This window comes from Pungitius pungitius, chromosome 2, assembly GCF_949316345.1.
Source record: "Pungitius pungitius chromosome 2, fPunPun2.1, whole genome shotgun sequence".
Taxonomy (NCBI): domain Eukaryota; kingdom Metazoa; phylum Chordata; class Actinopteri; order Perciformes; family Gasterosteidae; genus Pungitius; species Pungitius pungitius.
This window is the reverse complement of record NC_084901.1, coordinates 21,305,519-21,323,374: the sequence shown is the minus strand read 5'-3', so window position 1 is coordinate 21,323,374 and position 17,856 is coordinate 21,305,519. Positions and strand designations below refer to the sequence as shown.

At 44.2% G+C, this 17,856-nt stretch overlaps 2 protein-coding genes across 2 annotated transcripts; both read left to right on the top strand.

The window, feature by feature from the left end:
• Positions 1-451: 451 nt before the first annotated feature.
• On the top strand, positions 452-5,724 carry pmt (phosphoethanolamine methyltransferase). The gene is made up of 12 exons (XM_037460767.2): positions 452-602; positions 1,458-1,629; positions 1,793-1,948; positions 2,307-2,443; positions 2,604-2,755; positions 2,891-3,079; positions 3,854-3,943; positions 4,024-4,113; positions 4,246-4,368; positions 4,466-4,597; positions 5,043-5,159; positions 5,260-5,724. Exons 1-12 carry the CDS (start codon positions 593-595, stop codon positions 5,368-5,370), a joined length of 1,479 nt encoding a protein of 492 aa, XP_037316664.2. The 5' UTR covers positions 452-592; the 3' UTR covers positions 5,371-5,724.
• A 504-nt stretch (positions 5,725-6,228) lies between these two features.
• Positions 6,229-17,748, top strand: zgc:152774 (uncharacterized protein LOC553526 homolog). Its single transcript, XM_037460764.2, has 17 exons — positions 6,229-6,419; positions 6,586-6,658; positions 7,960-8,092; positions 8,763-8,983; positions 9,088-9,235; positions 10,186-10,339; positions 11,099-11,227; positions 11,705-11,824; positions 11,907-12,010; positions 12,218-12,346; positions 13,570-13,686; positions 14,024-14,101; positions 14,919-14,958; positions 15,076-15,422; positions 16,020-16,524; positions 16,665-16,840; positions 17,204-17,748. Exons 1-17 carry the CDS (start codon positions 6,381-6,383, stop codon positions 17,358-17,360), a joined length of 2,670 nt encoding a protein of 889 aa, XP_037316661.2. The 5' UTR covers positions 6,229-6,380; the 3' UTR covers positions 17,361-17,748.
• The last annotated feature ends 108 nt before the right edge of the window (positions 17,749-17,856 follow it).

Genomic DNA, 17,856 nt, shown 5'->3' with positions numbered 1-17,856 from the left:
CCATTAGCAGACAGGTCATGTGATCTTCACCTACCACCTGAACTCCGATGTAATAACCATTACTCCTATCTTGTAAACACAATGACACTCATCGCTTTCCTCCTTGACAGCGCTGATGTTTTAGGCTGCAGTATGACTCAATGTTGCGTAATCTGCGCTGCGTGCCACGTGCCTGTCAGCTCAGCGCTGTGAACTGGCAACCAGTGAGGAGCTGCCGCTGCTGCTGGTACGCGCGCACACACACACACACACACACGCACACGCACACGCACACACACGCACCACGTCTTAATTCAACATGACTGGAACCAATTGATCTTGTGTCTTTTTATGGCTGCTGATAAGCGGCTCGGTGATTCACCTCCCACATGTAATTATTCATGCTCACCCCCGTGCCCTCCCATGTCCTCACGTTGGCCGCATCCTAATGGCCAGCGTGCCACCTGGCGAGCGTCTGCTCAGCGCGTCCCGTTATTTAAAGAGCGCGTCCTGTGGAGCGCGCAGTCCGTCACAGACATCAGTTCATCGCCACACTGCATGGTGGAGGTGTACAACACGTTTACAGTAAAATTCAGACTGATTTGAGACCACCATGGAAAAAGGTACAGTAGGGTTATTCTATAATATGGTGGACTTGGTTGAAACGGGTCGTTTTAGAGTCTGATGCAACTGTGCTGTGTTGGAGCCGCCACGTGTTGTGTTCACTCAGCTGGTGGAAGTAATCTGGAATGTGTCAGTTGTGTTTTTTTGCCTGATGCCTCCGGGTAACGTTATACTTGAATGACAGTTCGGTGGAAGGTTATCCTCCTTTTTGTCTTCCCTCGTTATCACCTTTGCACTGGAAGATTGGAGGTTAGTGATCACAGCTGGCCTGCTGGCAGGATTTATGGGATGTCTGTGGATGTAAAGCAACAGGTGTTTTATTGTGGCTCCTGCTTTTTAAACGGGCCAAGGTGAACATGTTTTTGTATTAGATACCAGTATATGATTTCAACTTGTCCTGGAGTATTGCATCATCTGATAAACTAGTGACTTTTTCTGCTTTTTATAAATTATTTCAATTTAAATATTTATAGACTTGTATTTTTAGCGAAATTTACAGTTTACCCAACATAGAATGTGCTGATTGCTTGCTGCAACCAGATTAGTGGTATCTTATCCCAAAAACCTCTATTTAAAATAGGTTTTCAATTAATGGCATAGTAAACCTATGTCTATTATTGATAAAAATATAAAAAACTTTTTTTTCTGAACTACCCGATGGCTGATTCACAAGAAAGGGTTCTTGACCTTTGCCACATATTCCAGAGGTAGTAGGATTCCTTGCTTTTGCTTGACTCAGCAGAAAGTTCTATACAATTCCTCTTTTAAGGCAATCATCCTCTTAAAAAAATAAAAATAAAATATACCATACTTTTGTAAAAATCCAATCTGGACTCTCTTTTGTTGTTCCACAGCCCGTAACAACATGACAGAGTTTTGGAAGGAGCACTCAAAAGCTGCGACAGTGGAGGAGATGATGCTGGACACTCGCGCCAAGGAGCTGACCGAGCACGAGGTGCCCGAGATCCTGTCCATGCTGCCCTGCCTGGCTGGGTCCAGAGTGCTGGAGCTGGGAGCCGGGATCGGGTGAGCTCACAGCTGCATCACACTAGTCGGCACTGGTGGGTGTGTTGTGTCTTTTTAATCGCAGGTCCTGTGGCAGAGGGGACGTTTGGTGTATCTGATTGTGTTGTTCAATGTAGTGATGTAAAAAAAAAAAAAATAGATTCATGCCGTTGTGTCTCTGCAGTCGCTACACCAGTCACCTGCTGACCAAGGCCTCCCATGTGACGGCTGTGGATTTCATGGATAGCTTTGTGCAGCGGAACAGGCAGAACAACGGTCACCATAGCAACGCTACCTTTCTCCAAGCGGACGTCACAACGCTGGATCTACCCCGGAACAGGTGTGTCTTGAGAAACCTGCTGTCTAGAAACACTTCATGCCTTCAACTGTTCGCCGTGCTGCGCTCTAGAGAGGCAGTGCGGTCATATCGCTCCGTCCAGCACTGTGGTCCAGGCCAAAGGCTTCCACAGCTGTGAGGTGGACATCCGTCTTCCTCAAGATGAAGCCTACTGACTTTGACAACTATAGCGCCCCCGTGAGGTTGACTGGCCTCAGAAAGTGTTGGATTCATGAGGCATATTGTGGAATTGGGAATGGGAAAGTCCACAGCAGGAATCGTAATAATTCTGGTGGTCCCGTAAGGGATTTTTTGCGTTTAGTTTCATTTAATTGATGTATCCATTCATTGCTCCCTTCAGCATTGACTTTGTCTTCTCCAACTGGCTGCTGATGTACCTGAGCGACAAGGAGCTGAAGTCCTTCCTGGAGAAGGCGATGGGCTGGCTGAAGCCTGGTGGCTTTCTGTTCTTCAGAGAGTCCTGCAACCACCGCTCAGGTACTGAGCAATAAAACATCCTCATCCTTTTAGCAATAATAAAAATGATTTAAACATTTCATTTAGTAAATTCAAGAAATTCCTGCAGAAGATGGATTTTTCTGAGAAAAAAAGCATTTTAACAGCTTTTTAAAGTTTTAACTTATAAATTTAAACCAAGGTGACAACAAGAGGGACTTCAACCCCACCTGCTACCGCACTGAGGCCCAATACAGCCACATGGTGACATCACTACAAGTGGAGGAGTCTAAGGGAGGCCCAATGTTTGGTTTTGAAGTTGTTTTGAAGAAGAAGGTCCAGGCCTATGTCCAGGTAGGCATTTCAGTCTTCTAGTGAAACTGAGTATGAAATAAAAGGACAAAACTGTAGGTGTGAGGCTGTGACGTCTTTGCTACCCCTTCCTCACCCCTGTCCATCCTTTCTGTCCTCGTCCTTCTCCTTCACCAGATGAAAAACAATCCAAACCAGATCTGTTGGCTCCTGGAGAAGGTTCCCCGCAGCACCAGCGCCCAGAACGGATTCAGCACCTTTCAGCAGTTCCTGGACAACCAGCAGTACACCAGCCGCGGCATCCTGCGCTACGAGAAGATGTTCGGGGCTGGCTACGTCAGCACAGGTGGGCCCAGCACCACCAAGGTAAGAACACCAAAGACATCGCCCACAGGGAATCGATCGGTGCTTTTTTAGTTATTGTTCAAGTTCACTACAGCATGAAATAAACATCCACTCGGTCCTCTAACTTGGTCCAGATTGAAATTTCTCGTGATTTATTGCCGTGATGTTTGCTAGAGTTATTAAAACCACCCTCGGGATGCAGGATCCATTACCTGACCAATTACCAGCTAAACTAATAACACGCCTTTCACCTGTATTATTTATTCACCTATTCGTGTTATTCTAATGTGTGCATGCCAACATGCAACACTAGGATGGTGAGCCGGAGGTAGCACACCATATCAACATCATAGCCGCTTATTATCAGCGCTACAGCGCGTTGATGAGTTGAGGTTCGCGTCAAGCTGAAAGCTGCAGCCTCGTGGAGTCACTGTAGAGGTGCTACCATTGGCCGTAAAGAGCAACAGAACTTGCCTTCGTGGTAGCCGCTGTATCAACAGATACTCCTCTCTCTTCCTCAATCTTCTGTTCCTCTTTGAAAGTTTCCGTTATCTCTTTGCGAGGTGAGCTGCTTTTTGTTCCAACATTAGTTTAAACGTATTTCCAAGAAGAATGACTAAGAAGTGTCATGTGCGTCATTAACCAAATTCTAAAAATATTTCAAATGTAGCATAAAAGCATTGCTCACCGTCATGATTCTGATCATCTATATTTGACACTGAACACGCAAGACAAGTATGGGGTTCATCTCCTGGAATTCACTTAAAGAATGTGTCCTTTTTTTCGTGCTGGCAGGAGTTTGTGGACCGGCTGAACCTGAAGCCCGGACAGAAAGTTCTAGATGTTGGCTGTGGCATCGGTGGAGGAGATTTCTACATGGCAAAGGTGACTGTTGTGGTGGTGGGGGGGGATATTAAAAGGCTCAAAGGGACTACAGTGACGGCAATGGTTACATTACGTTTCAGACGTTTGGAGTGGCGGTGCTTGGAATAGACCTGTCAGAAAACATGGTGGCCATCGCCATGGAGAGGGCCATCACTGAGAAGATTCCATCAGTACGCCTAAATGTTCCCTCATCCTGATGGCTCGCCTTAATCAAATAATAAAAACAGTCATAAATAATTGTTATTATCATTTTTATTCTTTTGTTTTTTTTATTGGTAATGGCATCCACTCTACTACTGCAGGTCCAGTTTGAGGTGGCCGACGCCACTAGGAGGTCGTTCCCTGAGGGATCCTTCGATGTGATCTACAGCAGAGACACAATCCTACACATAGACGACAAGCTGGCCCTCTTCAAACGCTTCCACGTGAGCATCTACGCATACTTCAAGTCATATATATATATATTTATATGTAAAATGTGTTTTTCCTGAATAGCTGAATAGCCTTTTCTCTTGTGTCCAGTCCTGGTTAAAGCCAGGTGGCAAGTTACTTATCAGCGATTACTGCGGAGGGGAGAAGCCTTGGACAGCAACTTTCGAGGCATACGTCGAGCAGAGAGGCTATGTCCTCTACACGCCCTCGCAGTACGGCAAGGTGGGAAATACAGTAGAGCTGTACTAATGGGACAGTTTCTCAAAAGACCAGGCTGCCCTGCGGGGATGATTTAACGGTCCCGTTTACTATCATGTGATGAGACAGCTGGGACACAGGTTGTTGCAGATTACACTTTACCATCACATTTATAAACCCAGTAGTGCACCCACTGGTATTAACTTATGTTAAATGATAGTTGAACATTTAGTAGTAGAGAAATGCGTAAGATCATTTTGGCAGAATTTAGATGCCATCTAACCACTACATAGTCTCTCCACCAGATAGCAGTACAATGTCTTGGTCAGCCGCCATCCCTGTGCAGTGCAAAGATCAACATATGCATAGAATATTAATGTGTTGCATGTCTCTTTATCAGTTTCCTGTCTCTCAACAAGCAGGCGGTGCTAATCACCCTAATACATCAAGCCCTCTCTGTTTCCTCTAGTTTCTACAGGAAGCCGGCTTCTCCAATGTTCACTCAGAAGACCGGACGGCCCAGTTCATCCAGGTGATCAATGCAGAGTTGCAGAGAGCAGAGCTCGGCAAGGAAGACTTTGTTCAGGTCGGCGTGCACAACAAGTCAATGAAGTAAAAGTGACTGTTTTTTGTCTCTGTGAATTCTTTGTATGATGGCTCATCATACGTGGCCCTGTGCCCTGCAGGAATTTTCCGAAGAAGACTATGTTGCAATAGTAAACGGATGGCGGGAAAAACTGAAACGCTCCAACGGTGGAGACCAACGATGGGGACTCTTTTATGCAACGAGGGACTGAGCCATTGCACCAAGATCTGGGAAGACAATAAAAGAAGACGGGGATTTCTGGTTTCCTTATTTTCTATGTTTTGTCTTTTCCCTTTTGAAAAGATACAGTGTTTGTTATAATTGAGAATGTTCAAATTGAATGATTTTAATTTTTAAAAACAGTTTGATATTCCGTTGGGAAAAGCTACAGCGCTCCTTGGACTCGTACAACTAGTTGCTTGTGGTGGTTAATGCTTTTGTTTTACTTTCACACTTTATTTTACCATTCATCATCATCATCATCTTACTAAACATTCATACTGAAATGTTATGTCAACTTTTGCTATATTTGATATTACAATATAATAAATTCCGGATTTACGTATGTGTTTATGTATCAACTGTTGTGGGGGCTCATCACGACCAATTCCCCGTAGTTAGAATGATTTAGCTGATGGGGACTGGAACCAAAAAGGCAGCATTTAAACAAGCTTTTCCTGTTTCACTGATTGCTTGTTTATCTCCATTCACATCATGTCTCTGGCGTTTGTCCAGTGTTGCTGGGATGGTGTTCCTCCGAAGTTCAAGAATGACATCACCTCCCACGTAAACAAGCACAACCAAACCTGAAAGCTCTGAAACGCCCTCAGGTGTCTTTGTGCTGACACTTTCACACCAAAATGCGCCATATGGATTTCACTTTTGGTTATACTCTACAGTCTTTTCACAAAATTGGGGGTGCTTTAGATTTGTGTATTAGCCCCCCCCCTCCCCCCAAGACGCGCTAACAACTCAACTGCGGCGCGTGTCTTTCTGATGGATATCGACGTGAGCAGCGGAAAATACAATCGATCAAAGTTTAAGCCAACGTTAAGTGAGGAAGGGGGGCGAGGGGGGGGGGGGCTCTCGCGCTCACGTCACCTCTTTAACCTTCCTCCGTGGCTTCCCTTTTGACCGTGCAGCCCGGCCCACGCCGCGCCCACTGCCCGTGACTCTTTTCTTTGACGTGCGTGCGCGGAGAACAGACACCCAGTCGCAGCAATGGCGAGGTTGAGCGAGCACGGGATTCGCCTGAGTTCCGTACGTATTTCACGTTGTTCACGTTGGTCACGTCGTTCATGTCCGACTGTGCATTCTCTTGCAAAGTAATAGCTTTCTCCATCAGCTGCAGAAGAATTGAACCGGAAACGCACTCGCTGAATTATTGTTGTTGTTGTGTGTTTTTTTTTTCTCATGTGTTTTCAAGATGAGTCCTTCCTTCCTGAACAGCAACTCCACAAGTCACACCTGGCCCTTCAGCGCCGTGGCGGAGCTCATAGGTAGGTGTCCTCGAGCTGTGACCCGCGCACCTGCAGCTCCGGTGCGCCATTTCCATCGGTCTTCAAAACTTTGCGCACTCATGCGCCGCAAACGCGCAAAGCGCACCGTGGTTTCTTGCTTATTTTTTTTTTAAGTTGATGCCAAAGTGGACCGAATGGACTTCCTCTTTCACGCGCTCAACGGCCTTTACGGCTGCAACACGTCCGCGTGTGACTGTTGAAAGTGCGAAGCGGCGGTGTTTATTACCATCAAGTGCACAGAATGTTGTTGTTAGAATGTAGTAATGGCAGTACTATTCATAAAAACACTCAATAGTCGGTTGTAAGAATACAGCAGTATTCACCCTATCGGTTTGGTTGCAAATATCTCGGTGGTAAAAAAGGACCAGAGATGTATTTAATTTGTGCACCGCCGCGTTTGTTTGTCTAGATAATGTGTCCTTTCGTGTGATGTTTTTTGGGGGTATTTCATTCTGCGCCCTCCTGCTGGTTCCGACGTGCTGAGCGCCTGTTGGCTGCAGACTTTTGACAGGAGGAGAGGTGGGAGTGGGCTGCATAATGCTCTGTGAACTATTGTCTCCAACCATGTGTGAGCAGAGGAAGTCATGTGTCGCTTCCTCTGCTCACTGAGGCATTCAACTCAACGTTTAGAAACAAATCACTAAAGTTAGTTGAGGTTATTTAAGATTCGAGATGAGTGGTAAGAGAGACTTACAGGTCAATGATAAGGAGAAGTAAGTGAAACTAACCCAGTAATACCAGTAACAAACCATGTGTTATCAATGACATATCTCGTCATATCCTTTGTAACTTGTTAAAGTATATTTGCAACACTTTGTATAATTTTCTTTTGATTTTCTTTGAATCAAATAGTGAATATCTTTGACAGATATTGTCATATCTCTCAACGCGGTTTGGAGATAATTCTTACTCTTCAAAACTCTTCAAACTAATTAATTCTCTTCGTTTTAATAATGGCGGAGTTATGCTATGAAACCGTAAATGTGAGACTCCTGAAAGGATGCAGTTAGCAGACCAATCACAGCCTTGCGGGCTGCGTGAGCTCGCGTAGCTTTTGACGCAAGTTTAGAAAAAATGGGTCGACACACGCAAGCACGCAAGAGGGGGCCAAGAGGCGCGCAGGGGGGGGGGGCGTCTGCGTGTCTTTGCGTTTCTCTGAAAAACGCAGAAGCATAAACTAGGCTTCTGTGTATAGAAGTCATTTCCTATACGCTTGGAAGAATTACTTGGATTTCCTCTTTTCGCTGTTTTCAACTCATTCGTTTAATCTTGTGCTGTAGACAATGCATCCGACCCCGGCGTAACCGCTAAACAGATCTGGATCGATGTGGTTGATGAGGACGGTCACCTGTGTCTCACCTTCACTGATAATGGCAGCGGCATGACTCCCAACAAATTGCACAAGATGCTCAGGTAAGACTCGCACGTGCAGATCCACATGCAGGGGATATGTTTATAAAGAAAACACGTACAAAATATAATGTTGCATGTTTACCAAAAAGTCAAACACACCAATAAGTTCCTCTTTTCTATATTTGAACCACAGAGTGTGACTCGCCGGCATTTTTGGCCGCAGATGGCAACTGACGCACACACACACCAAAGATTGTCCATCACACACAGATAAAAATGCGAATACACACAAACGTTTAGCGGAAGCGATGCATCGATTAGTTGCTAGCTATGAATTCATTTGGTTGACAACGGCTTTGACGCTCCCTTTATCCTTTTGCTCTATGAATAAACTTAATGCTGAACATTATTTCAACTTTACAAATGTGGGCTTTTTTTTAGAAGAATAAAGTTTAAATCTTTGGGTCCCCGTTGGACAAACTAAGGTAGCAACATTGTGACACCAGTTCTTTAACCACTCAAGGGAGTCCTCCACCGGCCACTGAAAATTTACATTTTTTTAGTGGGATGCATGCTTGGGATTGGAGGATAATAATAAGGAACACTTTGAAGACACATTTACTCCCATAATTAAGATGTTTTAACAGATTGTCCTGAAATGAAAAGAATCCCAAAACAGAACTCAAACAAAACTCATTTCTCCAACTCTCTCCTCCTCTCTCGTGTCCAGCTTTGGTTTTACAGAAAAGGGTTCAGGTAAGGCCAGTCAGCAGGCCATCGGTGTGTACGGGAACGGCTTCAAGTCCGGCTCAATGCGCCTGGGCCGTGACGCGCTCATCTTCACCAAGAATGGCGGCTGCCAGAGTGTGGGAATGCTCTCTCAGACCTACCTGCAGAACATCAAGGCCCAGGCGGTCATTGTGCCCATTGTGCCCTTCAACCAACAAACCAATATCCTTCGTGGAAAAAAAAAGACAAGATGTTGCTTTGCTTCACGCTGATTCGATCGAGGCCTTGAAAGCTCCTTCTCTGTTCCGACCTTAACTCGGTGTAACAGTCCCTGGTGGTGACCGAGGACTCGGAGGCCAGCCTGGCAGCCATCCTGCAGCACTCCCTCATCACCTCCCAGGAGCAGATACACTCCCACTTTGACTCCATTCTATCCAAAAAAGGCACAAAGATATTAATCTGGAACATCCGCAGGTCAGAATTGTATATATTTTTTTTTACTCCACCTGCATGTTGGCAATTGTTCATTTACATCAAAATAGTTTGACATCTGGAAATGTGCTCTTTTTAGCTTTCTTACAGAGGTTAAGGTGATAAGAAAAAAAAGTTTTATCCGTCCGTTAAAGTGACAATAAACAAGGTCCTGTGTTTTAGCTCATCTTTAGATAGGTCAATGTTGATTGCACAATAAAATGACGTATAACAAGGACTCCATAGGGTTCTGTTGGTTGCTTGTAAGCCTGTTCTTATTCAATTTACATTAAGAGGGAATGGATGCGCTTCTCTAACTCTTTGCCACACAGCCAATAATTATATTTCATAACTACTTCTAAAGTTTGACTTCACACAAACATCATTTATTTCAGTTAGCAGAATGATGTGTTGAATATAATGAGATGGACTAATTTATAATAAATCCGGTTCTGGTTGATGAGCAAAAAGAGCTCAAACTGAAACACGCAAATGAGCACAAGCACACGGGAACGAGCTTTGTTTGCTAATGTTTTTAGGCAAATCTATGCAAAGCAACACATTCAGGGAACAAAGCCTCATGTCCCCGTGAGGAGCTGATGAAATTTGAGTTGAGATTTTAAGTCCTTTTTCCTTCTCTCGATAAAAAAACGTCTTTAAGGCGAGGCAGTTTTGTTTGTACAGCACATTTCAACAACAAGGCATTTTTAAGTGCTTCATAAAAGGAGTTCCCAGAAGTTCTATTGTTTTCCTCCTCCTTTACGCTGGAGGCAGAAAGATGTGTCTACTAAGTCCCACATTTAGTGCCCAGGGTGAGACTGTGCTAATGGATCCCTAGTGTAAAGCGCTACATTTATCATCCCAGTTTTTGTAGCTTTCCAATTGGGAAAATCTACAAGATCTTATTTTTCTGCTGCTCCGCAAGTAAAATTTCTTTTGGTGTTATCCTGAAGGGCAAAAGATGGCAAGCCAGAGGTGGACTTTGAGACGGACGTGAGTGACTTCCGCTTGCCCGAGATTCACAACGAGGAGCTGAAGAAATGTCTGAGGACGTTCGGCTCCCCGAGAGCCAAACACGACATTCCCGACATACACTACAGCCTCAAAGTGAGTGGATCGCCTCCCTAAGGGGGTGGCGCGTGTCTTTGTTTGTGGTCATCATAGTGCAGCATGTGTACTAGCATCACATGTGGTATATCATTTTGTTGGTGAACGGGGGCCTGGTGGGTTGATAGAGTGATAAAGTGCAACACAGTGCCGTGTAGTTTCATTCAAAATCCATTCAGTCCATTCAGTAGTCGCTGCCGGCTCTTTCCATCAAAGTTGCACAATCTTCATCATTCAATGGCATGAAAGAAAACTAATACTACAATTTATCTGGAAAAAAAAGATCATTTTAATTATATGTAATAATAGCGTCAATTTGTGAGCTTGTTGCCAGCTATTCTAGAATATTTGAGGTTTGGTGGTTAAGATCAGGGTTTGAGGGACATTTAGGACGTGAGATGGAGTGGTTGTGGTTAAACTTTGGGTAATCCCCAGAAAGTAGATATTAAAAGTCGTCTGTGAACTTGTTTGTGCGTGTGTGGGGCCTGGGTAGGGGTGCGAGCTTCAAGCAGAGAGGTACATTTGGTTTTGCAGTAATACTGACCCAGTTTTCATTTGAACTCATGTCGTAATTGTTGTTAGCAATTCCCCGTGCTGACATCCTTTGAGTTCTTCTTAGATACATAGTGACTTTTTTTTCAAGAGAAAGTTTGAATACCGTACTCCTATACACCAACGTGTCCGTGTCGAGCTCAAAATAATATAAGAGTTGGTGTTTTATATTCTAAATGTCTTACATTGTCTCTGTGCTGCTCTCAGGCCTACCTCAGCATCTTGTATCTGAAGCCCAGGACGCAGATCATACTGAGGGGGAAGAAGATCCCGGTGAAGCTGGTGTCCAAGAGGCTGAAACACATTGAGCATGACGTGTACAAACCCCACTTTAGTGTATCCCTAAACTGTTTGTGTGGATGTGGGTATGAAGCCATGCCATTATTCAGATGAGGAAGTGGGAAGGTAGCAGGCAAGGAGAATTGAGAGAAACTGTGACTTTGCTTTAGTCTGGCAAAGACTTTAAACTGTTTGAAGACAATGTAGAACTAGTATTGCCTCTAGTGTGGAGGTCCAGTTATTTCATATTTCTCTATGATGATTAAATTGTTGTTTTTTTCCAGATGAAAAGCACATGAAAAAAATGCTTTTGAGCTTGAGTCCAGCGGTTTGGAGCTAATTCCTTTAAAGGTTTCCTGTTTGTGACATATTTCTTAATGCAGACTAATTTCATGCAGTTTTCCTTCATTTATTCTTGTTAAAAACCGGCTCCTTCCATCTTCATTTCTAGAATGCATTGTATGACTTATATTATAAATCAATCTTTTTCTGTAAACCTGCCAATGCTCGTTAACCTTGACTGGTGTCCGCCAGAAAGAGAAGGTGAAGGTGACCTTTGGGCTGAACCCGAAAAACAAAGACCACTACGGCATCATGATGTACCACAGGAACCGACTCATCAAAGCCTACGAGAAAGTGGGCTGCCAGCTGAAGGTAAAAGAAACCGATGTCACTGTACGTCTTCCAGTATGGCAGACGTACAGTGACCTTCATCACACCTCCCAATTCTGCACAGGCTTCGGGTCAGAGGGCGGGCGTCGGGGTCATCGGTATCATCGAGTGTAACTTCCTCAAACCTGCCCACAACAAGCAGGACTTTGAATACACCAAAGAATACAGGTACGCCACACAAAAAAGCAGAAGAAGCTCTGTGCAAATATGCACATGGAAGGATTAAAAATAACGGCTACGTACCGTGATCACAAAAATATTAGGAAGCAAAGCAGCAGTTAACTCTTTCTGGAGAAACATACTCTTTATTCTCTTAAAGCACCGTTGTGTTTGGGGCAAATGGTGAAACAGCCTTCTACTTTCTCTTCTCCCAAGACTTACCCTCGGTGCTTTGGGCCTTAAGCTGAACGACTACTGGAGAGAGGTGGAAGATAAGAAGGCCCGGGAGCGCGAGTTCCAGGCTGTGGAAAGAGATGAAAATGAGGACCAGCCGGACGCTGAAGAGTAAGTGTCGACTGTTTTTGTTTCTGTAAAGTTGTGGTTGTAAAAGGAGTGCAAAGTGAAAACATATTCATGGCCTTAGGCCTTTTCTGTCAACATATAACTAGGACATTCTGATCTACTGTTACAAAATGAAAGCCTCTCAAAATACCAAAAATGAGCTGAATGGTTTCCTTCAAAATCTTTCACAAGACTACTTTTGGTCAATTTCAGGTTATAAATAAAAGTTAACTAAAAATAGTCACACAGTAATTCCACTTCAGGCAGAGAGTACACATCACCAAGGTGTGACCAGGTGATAACCAGGTCACACCACATTCTGATGTACCAGTCCAAAATGAAAGCCTCTCAAAGTACCATACATGAGCTAGTTTCCTTCACAATCTATCACAAGACTACATCTGGTCAATTTCAGATTGGATTTAAAAGGAAAGAATCCATAGTAACATGTTAAATTCACTTCAGCATTATAGTACATATCCCCAAGGTGTCACTTAGGGATAACCAGGACATTCTGATGTACTATCCCAAAAAAAAAGCCTCTCAAAATACCATGTATGAGCCAATTTCCTTCACAATCTATCACCAGACTACATTTGGTCATTTTAAGATTACGTGGATTTGCATACCATGATTTACTTTTTTGTAGAGCACATCCAAGAGCACCTGTGTGCAAAGGTTCAAGTCAATCGGTAAAAGTGGGCAAAAACTTCCCCAGCGGGAGCACTTACGGGGTCGCTAGAGAGCACTTTTTATTTATCCCCTAATTGCGCGACCCCAAGAATTCCTCAAGTTTGCATGCACTCCTGAAGCGCATGCAAAAATTCAAGAGTTTTTGAATATGTTCACGTCCCCAAAAGTGCGATTAAAGTGGTGAAAGAATAATAAGACTTAATCATTCTTTGAAACTAAATAGGGCTTCGCCTGACTTTCAGTCGGCTCAGGCCCTAATAATAATTCCTTGAAATACAATAGGTTCCTCTACGACTAGTCGTCGCGAGGACCCTAATTATCTTACGTAGGAAGTTACGATTCAACTAAAACCGTAAAACAACCTTTTTACCCAATTCAACTTCATTTACTTGTGATGCAGAAACGCATTTTTATGTTCATGTACTCAAACGGATGGACTCACTGTGATAATTATTTTAATAGTTAATACCTTTCCCTCCAATGTCCGCGTCTGTTTGCTGACTCCTCCCATGCGTGTGTGTTCCTATGTACAGGGGTCCCATGTGGTTACAGTGTGAAGACTGCCTGCAGTGGCGAAAGGTCCCGGCCAATTATTACAATGTGGCTCCTGAAAACTGGAACTGCAGCCAGAATCCCAATCTAGATTACAGGTGTGTATTTTGTGTGGCGGATTGCCGTGGGTAAGTTTGCTCATGGTTTTCGAGCACGTGCCAGAAATAATAAAACAACGAATGTCCTCTCACACCTAGTTAATCATCATCCCTCTATTATCTATCAGAATGACTTCAAACTGTAAAACAAATAAGATAATTAAGATCACACGCCTTTTATTTCTTAGAGGCTAAATTCAACTGCCATGTAGACCTGGAGACTTGTGCTTTAGCAACGGAGGTCAGTGTGTGTCTGTTTTGGCTGCTACCTCGACGCCACGCGCTCAACTTTAGCAGTTTCTTTTCGTTGGAGTTGCCAGCTCTGTTTCTCTTTCAGAAGCTGCTCTTTGCCAGAGGAAGCAGAAGACAGCGACGAGCTGTTGACACCCAGCTACCACAAAAAACACAAGAAACAGTGAGCTCCCGTTTCATTTCTCTAAATCGCTCAAACGTCGCCTGTGTGAGTATTTGGACACACAGAGAAGTGTCTCATGCTGCTGCTCTAGCTGCATGCCTGCGTGCGCATGTGGGTGCACGTGTCCCAACGTTTGGTTCCTGTCTCAGTTTCACACTCTTATTTCCTGTTCGTGTGTCTGGTTTTGCTTCACTGTGCTCAATAGTGACCAAATATAGGACTTAAGTGAGACATCTGTCAGTTCTTACTAAGTTCCCATGAAGGCAGTTCAAATAATAACCAGTGGAACAAACTGAACAGTCTAACATCTGATACAAAAGTGGGTTAGAAGTTATTGGCTGCCTATTAGGAGCTAATAAGTTTACGTGCTGAGATAACAACTCTCGCAGAAGTTAGCTAGAAACCTATTTTGCATTTTTTTTTTTAAACTCACTCAAGCGTAATTTCAGGTTCACAAAATGTAATAAAAAATATTCAAAGGTTTATTCAACCCGTAAATGTGTAAACTATATGTGTGGCTTCTATCTTCCTACTTACTATTTTCCCAGCGCTTTCTACCCAAGTAACAGATAATCCTACTTGCAGTCGGATTGGAGACAAAACAGCTGATCCCAAATGGATTTTTTGCTGCAAAATAGAACAATAATCTGTTATCCTCTCAGATCTCAAGCATTTAAGGGTTTGGGAGCACAAACCAATCGGAGAGAAAGCAAATTGGAAAATTAGGTGAAGCCCAATTCAGTCATTGGAGTTATAAAAAATGTCATTACTGTTAGACCTCACGTGGACTCATCCATCTATTTGCTCTTTCCCGCAGAGAGCATCCCAAAAGCAGAAAACGAGAAAAATCCTTGGAGGTTTGTAAAAAGTTTGAAACTTTAGCAAACTTTGATATTGCTAAAGCTGCCATTGTGGCGATTAGCCGTCCGACACCTGGCTGCGTTGTGTGTAAGTGTGTTTTGTGGTTTATGCAGGTGCGGGACTTCCAGGACCAAACGCCCAAACATCAAATCCTCTCACGCAGTTCATCGGAGCCGAGCTGGCTCACCTTCAGGGCGGGTCGGTGCCACGGAGAGGAGGACGACCTCGAGCCGGATCACCTGACTGACGCACTCGCTCATGACAGTGCACAGACACAAAGTACAGTCACGACTCCGGACGCACACGTACAACGCCATCACACGGGAAGAGGCACGGTCATTGAAGGCAACACACGAGTCCCACGCGCGGAGGATGAGACCCTCGATGACGGGAGTGAAGATAAAGAGAGCGACCCGAGTGTGGAGCGGGTCGAAGGAGAGGAGGAGAACGTGTACGTGAGGTGCGCTATGTTGTATGCGTATTGTGTTTGGAATCACAACTTAATATTAATTAAAAATATAATTATAATATAACTTAAAATATAACTATTAGGGCTGTCAATAGATAAAAAATAATTAACTAATTAATCGCACATTTTGAAATTCATTCATCTCGATTGATGGCGATAACTGAATGTTGTTATTGTTGTTGTTATTACAATGTTTATTTTTCTTCCAAAGACTACATCCAAAGTTACGTTAACTCCGTTAAAATATTTTGCCGCATTAATCTCAACAACAACAAAAGAGTTGTTGTTGACAGCCCTAAAATATGTATCTATATAGATATATAATTAATGAGATTTTATTGATTCATTTTTTCCATTTGGTCAATGTTTTTTTTGTCTGATGTTGAATAGTCCTCGTAAACAACGATTACAACTAGAGCTCTTCTTCCGCAGACGATCTAAACGTGACCCTGTCAAATCTTATATAACGTTTCAACAGCATTAAGCGCAAAACCCCCCAAAAATACAACCTCACAAAATAGTGTGTTATGTAATGCCGGTTTCAAAAATGTTTGACGAAATTTCCTTTTTCACTTTTGTCCTCTGTAGCCAAAAGAGGAAAATGGGATCTTTAGTTCACAGTGAGAACAAGAGGCCGTGTCTTCAGGAGGAGCAGCCTCACTCGGAAAATATGGCCGAAAAGATGAATCTGCAGAAACCAACAAACACACCCGAGGCGGTGCTCTCGGAGAAGACCAAGCCTGGCGATGGCGGCCAAGGGGAGAAACCAGGTGATGCAGCCCAGCGAGCCCCCAGCAGTCTCACCCGGACCCACTGCCTCCCCTCCACCCAGACTGTGATGGTATCCCCTCTGAGTCGAACCGAGGGGCCTCGGAGCAGGCCGCTGCCCCCCGACGGGAGCGGGCGCGAGGCTAGTGTGCAGAAGCTGGCCGGCCTGGAGAAAGAGGCCCTGCGGCTGCGGAGGCTTCTCGCTCTGGAAGCCACAGGCACCGCAGCCGACGGCGGCACCGAAAAGCCCCCCGCGGGGCCCCCCGAGACCCGTGCGGCATCCACGGCCAGCAGAGAGGTCGGCTGCCAGACCGACGTGGCTGAGGTCAGCAGAGTTTGCACCCAACATTTAAAGTTTATCGTGATGACACATGAAAAAAAAACAAGAAAGAAAGATGTTTTAGGCCGTCTGCTTGGTCTGCAAAGATCTAACGTTCATCCCCTGTTCCCCCTCCTCTGAGTCAGAGTTCGAGTTCATCCAGCTGGCCCGGCCCGGCTGCACGTCCGGGCGTGGTGGTCCTGAGTCCGAGAGCTCTGTGCGGCTCGATAGGGCCGACCGAGCACAGCGCGTCCAAGAAGGAGAAGGCAGAAGGTTATAGCAGGATGATCGCCGGGGACAACGAGGCCTGTGAAAGCAGCAGGTGTGTATTCTAGACCGGGCAGACGCCGGCACCCCTGGATTTATACAATGAGTTCAGAAATGTGTTAGAACCGTAGGTTTTGTTGTTGGAAACTGCTGACTTTCAGATTAAAAATCAGTCTCCGTAATATCCCAGGATAGTTGTTTCCTGCAGCTGGCCCGGAATACACTTGTGTGCAGAGGCTTCTACTTGAAAAGATAAAGCAATCCAAACCAATCGTAGCCCAAACCGATATCTTTTTTTTTTTTTTTTTGACACAATCTCTTGCTACATTTTTGCTGATTTGTAAACCACATATAAATTCCCCGGGGCAGTGTTTCATCACCTCAGCGACTGTTTTATTGAGTAAGCTCTTCTTATCAGATCCTCGCAGGAAGACCTGCACAGCATCCGTAACAATGTGGTGGTGCTTCTCACGGCCCTCTTGCCTCAACTGGACCTGGCTGGCATCAGCATGGAGACCACCGACGTGGACAACATCCTGCAGCAGATCATAGAGGTCAACTCCCTGAAGCTGTGAACTGTGCTGTTTTGACATGAAGGTTTATATGTATTTTGATCAAAGTTTGGATCGGAATGTGTTGTCTTTGTTTTCAGAGGACAAACATTGTCTATTAAGCTTTTTTTTTGCTTGCACACATATTGTCAGTTCATTTTGCATCTTTTTCATGTGGTTGTTTATTTCCAGACATATTTTTGTGAGCATTTCCGTCCCAATGTGACATTAGTTTTACATTTTCTGTTTCTTAAAAGTGTGATGAATTGCTATTTTTTTGTTCTGCTTCCGTTTTTACCAACTATTTAAAGAGTGTTCTATGCATTTGGTCACCACTGAGGAATGCTCGTTTCTAGATCTAATCTAGATCTATAAATGAGACTTTTCAGATTTTAATTAAAATACTGAAACCATTTGTTGTGCAATTCCTATTTATTTTCAGGGTTGGGAAATGTTAAAGTTCTGCATTTCCTCTTATTTGCCACAAGGTGACAGTGTAACCTCGTTATCAAGCTGTGGC